Source organism: Anser cygnoides, chromosome 3 (assembly GCF_040182565.1).
Source record: "Anser cygnoides isolate HZ-2024a breed goose chromosome 3, Taihu_goose_T2T_genome, whole genome shotgun sequence".
Classification (NCBI taxonomy): Eukaryota; Metazoa; Chordata; class Aves; order Anseriformes; family Anatidae; genus Anser; species Anser cygnoides.
The window spans coordinates 107,615,826-107,626,217 of NC_089875.1; the positions used below are offsets into that span (position 1 = coordinate 107,615,826).

Sequence of the window (10,392 nt, forward strand, 5' to 3'; positions counted from 1 at the left end):
TGTGGTAGGTAGGTGTATGTTCCAGGAAAGCTACTCCAGCTCTCATTATTTGACAAGTACAATGTTCAGAAACTTTAAAAAAAAAAAAGAAAAAAAGCTTTATTTCTGTTACAACCAGAACTGACACTGCCACAACCACACCGCGCCTAGTGAAGGAGCCGGCACTGTGACGGTTGAGACAGCAAGGCCTAAAAACCCAGGAGCTGAAGGAAACTTCAGTTTGGGGTAGCAAACTGAAATTCACCCTTTATCTCTGTGTTTCTTATGTCTCCCAAAGCACTGAGTTCCACTACTCCTAGGTGAACGGAACCCGCGGCTGACCCTTTACACAAACAGCCCGAGACGACGGCTGTGGTACCGTCATTTCTGAGGAAAGCAAGGATGAATTTCAGGCTCAGAGCCCCCAGCCCCGAGCACTGGGCTCCTTGTGGGACCATCGCAGCGGTTTTAGGGCAGCACCAGGCGGAGCCCAGCGGGGCCCGGCAGCTCAGCAAAGCCGGGCCGGGCCTCGCCCTTCCTGCGGCCGCCCGGGGGCTCAGGCCCGGCCGCGGGGCGGAGATGGCGAGCCCCGGGCGCCGTCAGCGCTCCGTGAGGGCCGCCCCATGGCGGCGGGGCCGGGCCGGGCGCTGCTCCCCGCCCCTCCGAGCCGTGGCGAGCCGTGTCGGTCCGGGCCGGGTTCCCCATTGCCAGCATGGCCCCGACGCTGCTGGAGCTGGCGCACTGGAGCACCTGGGCGGTGTGCGCCGTGCTCAAGCTGCCGCAGCTGGCGGCCGTGCTGGCGGCCGGCTCGGCGAGGGGGGTCAGCCTCGGCAGCCTCCTGCTGGAGCTGGCCGGGTAAGGCCGGGCACGGGGAGGGGAGGCCGGGAGGGAAGCCGGGGGGGGGGGGGGGGGGGGGGGGTGGCAGCGCAGATCCGAGGGGCTGCGGGCTCTGGAGGCGCAGCCGAGGCGCCCCCGCAGCCATCAGCGGTTCGCCCTCACGCCCGGCAGCGGGGTGGGCTGGTGCTTCAAGCCGTCCCTTTTCCTTTCGCTTTTATAAAACCTGCGCTTTTTATAAGTAGAGGTCTGGTCCTGCAGCCTCCGCAGAGGTTCTGCAGCCTCCACAGAGGTGGCATCCTGCTTCATTTAACGCACTGACCTTTTTTAACCCAAACTTCCCGTTTTAAAGCGTGTCTGCACTGTTGAGACACACTTGTGAGACCAGCACAGGCAACCCGTGTAGTTAGAGACGATACCTGTTGTGGGATTTTAGCCATATAATCGGGTTATTCACTGGTCTGTGTGCCCTATCGTGCAGGTGATGGTACCAGTTAGACAGGATTCTTTCACCCGTGTAAGTAAAATATAATCATTCTTTAAGAAGATTACAAGCCTTGTCAAACTCGGAAGGTTTTTTCACCCTGCAATAATCATACGTTGGTTAGGCTTATTAAATCTTGTTGGAAGAGGATTGTACGGAATGGAAAATAAATAAGCCACGTACGTGCACACACAAATTTGGGTATGAGTCTGTGCAAAAGAACGCCTTGAAACGCCTCGTGTGTGCCAAACGAAGTGGTGGAGGAGGCTACATCTGGGTAGAGGCTGCCAGCACTGAGCCGCACTAGCGAAGGGCTTTTCACTCCGAAGCATCTCCGTGTAAGCATGGTTTATGCTTTATATGCTTCAGGACCAAACCAAATTCTAGTTCCAGCAGAGAAGACTTGCCTAAAGTCCTGAGCAAACAGCAGCAGTAACATTTTAAAATTATTTCATGTGTGGTGGTGTATATCAAAAATGCTTTGTAAGTAACTACAAGGCCTTGTAAGTAACCACGCTGCCGTAGGTTCTATGCCCGCTATGTGTTGAGGACAGAACTATTCAGGAAGAGTTTCAGTGAGGCTTTTTTGAAACATTTATTGGGACTGTTTGCTTGTTTGGTAGGCCTACTTAGCCTGCAGTCTTTAAAGACTTGGGGGTCTAGCTGCAGAGAGTTTTGGTCTACAGGTACACACTGGGATAGTTCTGCAGTCATAGTGCAGTGACCCACCAGAGGAGCACCACAGAAGAATGGTGCGATGGCAAGGAGTATAATTTGACACTACAAGGAATAAGACTTGTAGGCAGTTCTAGACAGAATTCAGATATGCAAATTCTGAATATTGTAAAAGCCAGTTACCTACAAGGCAGGCAGTTCCTCATGTATAGCCTCAGAGTCCTTGCTGTTTTTTTCTGCAGACTCTGCAGCTTTGAAGTTCCTGTTTAACTTCATGGACTTGCATGAAGGTTGAAGAAAGTAAAGAAAGCATGATAACAGCGCAGTTCCTTTTAGATACTGTATTGTGAAGTAGCAGGAAGGAGAATAATTGCCATTGTTTAATGCATTTAAGAGTAGACTCTCAGTCTGACCAGGACAGCTACGTGAGGTAGTCTTGTAACAGTGTAGTCTGGATGGCTTGGAAAATATTTCTTACTCCAGTAAGACTTGTTTAATTTATAGGTGGAACTATGAACATAGATTAAAAAAAAAAAAACACAACAGAGCTATCCCAGATGTGCCAAGGCAGATGCAAAGAGAAGGCAGTCTTTAAGGTCTGGAAGCCTTTGTTTCTTTCTCACCAGTTGTAATTAATGAAATTATGCCTTTCATACTGTGACACGGAGACCTTGACAAGAAGTGTGGGCAGCTCTCTGCATCTTGTTCTATTTGAGGATAACAAGAATAGACCATAGAATCATCAGGCCTGCACTTTGTGTTCGTATTTGTTTGATCAGTTTGACAGCAGGGGCTACACCTATCTGGATCCTTTTGGCACAACCAAAAGATAGTTTAAAAGACAATAAAAAAGAAGTTGTGAAGGAGCTGTCCTGTTCCTTTGTACAGACATGCTGTTTTGTGTCTTTTTGTTCAGCTTCCTCGTGTTTCTGAGGTACCAGATTTATTACGGTTACCCTCTGCAGACATACCTGGAATATCCCATCATCATTGCACAAGGTAATCTTTTGTAAGCGTGGTTTGGGAAATGAAGCAGAGGCTTCTACGTGCAAAGGCTCTGCGTGTAGGTAGAGTATTCCACTGTAATGATGCGAATCCATCGACTGATACCAGCTGGGGTTGGGGGGAAGAGAGGCAATGAACATCTCAAGTATAATTGAGCTCTTATATGCGTTAAGAACATTGATGGTCAGGTAGAGCAGAAAATCTAATTAATACACTCACAGTGGAGCTGCAGTATAAGCTCACCCTTTATCCAGTGGCACCGTGTGGGAGAGAAGCCTTATAAACACCCCAGGCTTGCAAAAAGCTTAATTTTGGAGCTTGCAGTGTTTTGGACTTCCATTAAATTTGAGAGACAAGCCTGTAAGAAACCAGTGTCCTGTAGACATGGTGCCCAGTGGAACTAATTCCCGTTGTCTAGGGACATTTGGGCCCTTTCTCTCCCTTCCCTGACAAGCAATCTTTTATCTGTTTCAGATGCCGTTCTCCTTTTGTTTGTTCTGCGTTTCAATGGAAACATGAAACGAGCTTTGCTCTATGCAGTTATGTATCCTTTAAAATCTGGCAATTTTGGTTTATGTAGCTTGTTTGGTTGTTCTTCACATAGCAATATCATTTGTTTGGTACTACCATTGGAAATCATATTCAGCCACCTGCCTCTCACCGCGCATTCCACATCCACAAGTTATGTCTTGGATCACAGTAGATCTCTGTGTGAGGTAAGCTTGGCATGTGGCTATGGCTAGAAGGCCCACAACTGCTAAGGAGCCCGACCTGTTCCTAATTTACGTCTTTGCTAGAGATGCAGGGTGCACATCATGAATCTTCTTTCTTTGCTTCCTGTCCACGCACATTGTACTTGCTGTGACAAAGACGGTAGTGTTCGCTTTTAAAACATACATAGGATGTGGGCTTAAATCTCAAGTTCTGTGCATTGGAGCAGGTCTTGAGAAACCCCAGGCGCTGTTCAACCAAGCACTGTGAAAAATATGAGCACTTAGTGCTTCAACCGGTGCTAAATATGTTTTATCCAGATTGAAATTCTATTACAGACTATACAGTAATATTATTTCCAGATGTTAAAAAATACTAATTTTCCAGACAGTTTTGAGAGCTTTGGTATCCTGGCATTTTCAGTGCTATGAAACTTAACATACTGTAAGGTTTTGGGGAGGCTGGTACGTGCTAACACTGCGGAAGTGGATAATAGACCTGGCCATGGTAAGTGCTGCATGATTATTTGAAATCATGTCCACATATGAAATCATTTTCTGTGGAAGTCTTTATCGTTGAAATCTCTCCTTGCACTTATTCTTGGAAGAATTCATCATTTAGTTCAGCTTTTAGAACAAACAACCAGTTTCCAAATACAGCTGTTTCTTTCACTTCTGTGAGTGGCTTGAAAACATAGCACTTACATTACAGACTGGGGGGGCGAAAAATATGTTCTTAGGTATAGTTATGTAAATTGTATTGGGTTGAGAGTGTTAGATATGCTGGCATGACCTTGTCATAAAAATGCTAGAAGTAGCAAAGGTTTAAGATGTCCTCTTCTGTCCTAATGGCATAATACCCATTGGTAGACCTTTAACGTGAAAGGCAAAGAACAGAGCATCAGTCAAAGCATTTGAAATGTGGAGCGTTGAATATTTCACAAGATCTTTTTTCCATTTAGCCCTAGAATTTCCAAAGAAAACTTATTATTTGATAATGCCCCTCATAGGTTGAAGATGGTCTTTGCCCTTTTTATCAGAAGAGAGAAACTTAGAGTTAATTCCAGATGAACTGGAATTGCTAATGTAAAAAGTAATGCAAATAAGGATAAAAGCTTCTAAGCCTAATACCAATCCTTACTTACAAGGGAAATCCAGGCATTGCGCAAAGACCCACATGGAGGGTCTGTGCAAAATCCCCCTTAAAAGGATGACAGGTTGAATAGTCCTTTCCCTTCGTTATTTTTTTTCCCCACCAATTGGACTCATTTTCCACACATTCTTGTCAGTTTTCTCATTCTTCTCTGGTTTTGTTTGCCAGACATAATGGTAACAGATGGTATGAATCAACCTTGCTGTTTAGACTAGATCAGTCTCATTTTAGCTAACTTTCATAATCAGTTTTATGTAGCAGGTTGAGAGGCTTTTTTTTTTGCCCTTGTATAATATTTGCCTCAATCAAGTATTTGCCAACAGTAATAGCAGTTGTTGTGCTCTCTGAGCTTCTTCCTGAGCAGTATCTCAGAAATCAGTCCCGTGCTTCTGGCAACTTTAATTTTGTGCTTCGTGGTTCCTTAGTACAAAACTGTAACACTTGGGTTGCAAAATACTGAGAAAGTATGTATTTTTTTTCTATTCTAAATTAAAAAAAAAAGTCTTGTTTTTTAGTAAGGTATATGCTGACAGCCATAAGCTAAACTACTCAGCACAATGGCAGGGATTCATTCTCTCTTTTTACATGCTTTTTCAGAATTTGTGCACGCTCATCAGTGCAGCAAGTAAGCTGGCTCAGCTGCGGTGTCTGTGGCAGACAAAAGATTCTGGACAAGTGAGCGCCTTGACCTGGAGCATGTCTGCATACACCTGTGCAAGTAAGCTATGGGCAGCTTGGTGTGAAGCACAGAGACCTCATTTTCTGAGGCCATCTTTGCTCCTAATGCTGTCAATGGGTTTTTAAACCACGGTAGATAAGTACCTTGCCTACTGCAGTTTTACAGAATCACAGAATCATTTAGGTTGGAAGAGACCTCTAAGATCACCAAGTCCAACCTCTGACCTAACACTAACAAGTCCTTCACTAAACCATATCACTAAGCTCAACATCTAAACGTCTCTTAAATACCTCCAGGGATGGCGACTCAACCACTTCCCTGGGCAGCCCATTCCAATGCCTAACAACCCTTTCAGTAAAGAAGTGCTTCCTAATATCCAACCTAAACCTCCCCTGGCACAACTTCAGCCCATTCCCCCTCGTCCTGTCACCAAGCACGTTTCACTTAGTGCTGACTGCTGAGACTCAGATACCACAGCCAGTCAAGTATCATTGACACCAGCTGAGTCACAATGCCACTTGGATTTAGAAAACATGCAAAAATGGTCAAAGGATCTTGATGCAGATGAAGTGATTGAGAGTGCCTTTATGAAGAAAATATTTCAGTGTTCTAGAATTCAGTAAAATTACTCGTGATCCATCATGAAAAGGTGCTAAATTTTTTAGTTATGTCAACAAACAACACTAATTCTAAAAGCCATCTACAAATATGCTTAATGCTAAATACCTTTAACTATGTCTACATGTAAATACTTTCTTTTCAACAAAGGAGAATTTAAGAATATATCAAGAACAGGGAGTTGTGCAGTTCATACGTTAATTACCTAGTGGCCAGCATAAACATTTCTACAGCTGTTTATCAGAAATGCCTTTGTCATATTCACAAACCGTGTTTAAAATATCCTTACTGTAAAACATAGTGCTGCTGAATCTATTTCCCTGTAAACCAGTGTTTTTAAGACAATAATTAGAAGTTGTGGTATGTCAGTTGAGCAGTGGTAGTAATCTTTGTAAATGTTTCTAGCCTGCTGCAGATGTGAAATAATTAATGTTTAGATTTGTTGTGGATAGGGAAACTGAATTCCTCATACTTGCAGAAGCCTAAAAGCATGCAGGTGAGCATTTACAAAGGTTGTCATGCTACCTCGACTGTGGGTGTAACCCAGTATCAACTACTGAGGGAGGGGGGAGAACTGAAAGAGAAGCACTAGATGCTGACCACATCCTATTTAGGGACAGAGATATAATTAATTTTTTCTTAAATTAAATCTCTATCAATTATTTTCTAATTTTAAAAGGCCCTTAGTACAGTGCCACTCAGCTTTGAGAGCTTGATCTCTGGGACTAAACTAGTGAAGAGTCAACCCACTAAAAGTGGCAATGTTTATACAATGTATATTTTCATGCCATATTATCTGCTGTTGCGAAACAGAGATGTCATCAGTTTATGAAAGTATAAGCGTGTTGTATCTAATCCACTAATCACAATTCCTCCAATTTACAGCAAGAATATTTACAACCGTAATGACTACAAATGATCTCTCAGGTGAGTATGAGAATGGCTTACCCTTCCAAAGTAATAGCTGCCATAGTAGTTTTTAAGTGCTTTGTAAAAGCAGTTAAAGTGGCTTAAAATAAATATTTTGCAGGTAATTTAATTATAAAGAAAATTTATTTAACAGCTTCTTACCATCCTGTGAAAAAGTGTGATCCCAACAAAGAACTAAGGAGTGCAGCAGGTTTATCAATATGTGGTTCAAAATCAAGAGTTGGTGGATGTAAGAACAGTAACAAAACCACATTATACCTTATCTGGTGGATCCTTTTTCTAGTTCAAAGCTAGAAATTCCAGCAGAAACATCATCTGAGTGTGTTTTTTATTTTCAAGCAGTCCTCTGCAGCACTGTAAGGCTTTAGTTTTACAAGCAGTTAAAATGGCTCTTTCACTGGAAAAGGAAGTCCCCTTTTCAATTCCTCATTTCTACCCCCGTGTGTGCTGCCTGCTCTATGCTTGGGTAGGGGTGTGCAGGGCCGTGCAGTTAACTGGATCACCAAAGAACTGGCATAATTCACATCGAATTCACACAGAAATATAATCTGGGTCAGCTACTGAGCCCAGTTCACCCACAGCTACACACCTCTGCAGGTTACAAGTGAGAGGTATGTTGAGGGGAGGTAGGAAGGGTGAAAAACGCTGTCTTGACAGCGCTAGTAAAACCAAATCCCTTGAAAGTAAAGCTGGCGCTGGTTAAAGCTACTTTTAAAAATATAACACAGCACACTTTGGAACATGAAAGAGATGGCAGCAAACATTGACACTATGCAGCTCTAATGGAAAATGTTTCATGTTAACTTCTAGCACTTAACAGTTCGGTGTGTTTATCTCGGTTTCATGCAGGCATATGAAACTGTCAAAGATGACTTATTTCTGAAACAGTTTCATGTACATTTCTGTCAGTGTTCCATCTACCAAATGGGTATTAGCTGTACCTGTGCTTCAAATTGTGGTCTCACAGGTAGCGATACTCTGCTTCCTTGGATTTAAATCCAATCTGAAAGTTAATCAAGATACTGAAAAACAGTTTTGTTTTGTTTTTTTTCTAAGTTATCAGATTTCCTCTCATTAAAATCTGACAGATACAAGTATTTCCTGTATCCCCAAAGTGTAAGCTTAACAGATGGCAGTAGAGAATCTCTATTATAAACAACACACGCAACTACAAAGGACACAAAAGCTGCAGCTCCAAGTTTAAGGCTAGGTGTAAATATAAATTTTTATGAGGCTACTCAGACTTGTGCTACTTTGCTGGTTTTGTCACAAAACAATTAAAGGTGTATTATTTTCAGATATCACGTGCAAATGTGAAACGCTCTTTTCTGCTGTGTTTACTTTGAGAGGTTCTGGGTTCCAGAACGTGGTAATTTAAACCAATTGGCTGAAATAAGTTGCAGAATGGGAACCAGCCAATTTGTACACCAGGAGAAGTTTACAAAACAACGTGTCTTCTGAAAATGACAGCAGTTGATTTTTTTTGAATTATGCTTACAAGATTTTTTTCTTCTCTTTTAGTTCTCATCCGTTTCATAACCATGCTCATTCTCAATATTTGGGTCACGGTCACAATTCTGCGCTACAGGAAAGCTAAAAAGACTGACTAGAAGACAATCATCAGCACACAACATTAAAAAAATAACAGCAAACAAGCAGATATAATTAAGCTTAAACAACAAAACAAAAGTTGAGGCAGCTCTCTCTCTTAAGCCTTGTTTTTATCTCTAAACATATTTAGTACATTCCTGCTTATTTTCTCTTGGAAATAATTCTTTTAAGATACTTAATTTAAGCAGCATATTTTTATTGGTTATTTAACAGAAGTTTTACTGATAGCACATTTTCTATGGAGTTTTTTACTAAATGAACAAGGTATTTTGTATTTAGATGTTTATATATTCTCATATCACTTCAGTACTTTCTGGTTACATAGAAACAATTATTTTCTTCAATTATACAAGAGCTATTTTGTGCCAACACATCAACTCATCTTTCTGCATCTGCTGCAAGTTTGAAAACAACAGATGTTTGTCTTTTTCTTGCAAGCATCTCAGTTAGGTATTAGCTATCTGTATTTTAGGATAAAGAAAATCTGAATAAAGGCCCAATTCAAAATAAGGTTTTAAAAGTGTTTTACGAAGTCACAAATCCAGCTGGGCCTGCAGCACTTGCATGCAACACTTAAACAGTACAATGTATACAGCTGATACAGGACACCCATGGTCATTTTCTATAATGTACCCATTTTTTATTATGATAAGAGCAAAAACTCAGTTATGTATTCTTCTTTTTCAACCTGAATATTCACTGAACATACTGTTTTGGGAACAGCAGAAACTGGAAGGTATAGAAATTAATGGGACTTTGAGCTACAGAGTTAAAAATACTGTTCAAGCAGAAGTCCTGAACTGATGCCCAGTCTCCAAATGCAATCCATATGGGCAGTGACCCATTTACAAGTGCAGCTTGATGCATCAAGACAAACTCATCTCCAGTGTTTTTTGACGGTACTACTCTGTGCTTTATTACTTTTTAACCTGTCTGTCCTGAAGAACTGGAAGACTTCAGTTGAATTTTTACTTTGGAGATTTTAATCAGTTACTAGTAGGTATATTTAAATAGGGAAAAGTATATTCTTGAATATTATAACAGGATTTTATTTTTGGAAGTAGTACCATTCCAGCCAAAAGTTACAGAAGTAACCAGAGTAGTATAGTAACCATTCATCTCTCATTACATTCTCCAAAATGAAAAAAATAGGGCTTTTCAAAAGAATTTTTATAGTATTAGTATTGATTGGCATGCTAAAACCCAGGCACCCTTGATCCTGACATGCTTGAAAACTATGGGAAGACTCGGAAGACTCCATTGACTGCGTTTGAGGCAGGCTTTCCTTGCAATGTGCTAAACCATTGGACTCCTCTAGAGCAGCAAGATCTGCAAAAGGGGATGTTCTGCCAGCGTACACTGGGAGAAGAGCCGACTCTGCAATCTCCTTGAGACCTTGACTGTCAGAAAATATAGCTGCTTTGTAAGCTCTGGTTTTGGGGTGGGAAGGGCTGGGAAGAAGTATGTCTGTGGACGTACGATTTCATGTATCTCACATTATTGAGAGCAAGTTAAAAGATGAGGTTTTTTTACTGCTCCAATAAAACTGTATAAATGCTCAGAAGTTTCTATGTTGGTTGAGAGAGTAACTGTAAACATTCTGCTATTGATATACTAAAGCTGTGTTAAATATCCAAACTGGTCTAAATAATTTGGTGGCAGGTGGTATGTTATACATTTTCCAGGTCATGTTAATAAATGGTATTCATCATGA

The 10,392-nt window shown here is 41.7% G+C and overlaps 1 protein-coding gene across 1 annotated transcript; it reads left to right on the plus strand.

Annotated features, from left to right (window-relative positions):
* Positions 1–565: 565 nt before the first annotated feature.
* On the plus strand, positions 566–10,392 carry SLC66A3 (solute carrier family 66 member 3). Its single transcript, XM_048071287.2, has 7 exons — positions 566–834; positions 2,889–2,971; positions 3,452–3,521; positions 4,138–4,195; positions 5,438–5,558; positions 7,023–7,064; positions 8,589–10,392. The coding sequence occupies exons 1-7, from the start codon at positions 692–694 to the stop codon at positions 8,675–8,677; spliced, it is 606 nt and encodes a 201-aa protein (XP_047927244.1). The 5' UTR covers positions 566–691; the 3' UTR covers positions 8,678–10,392.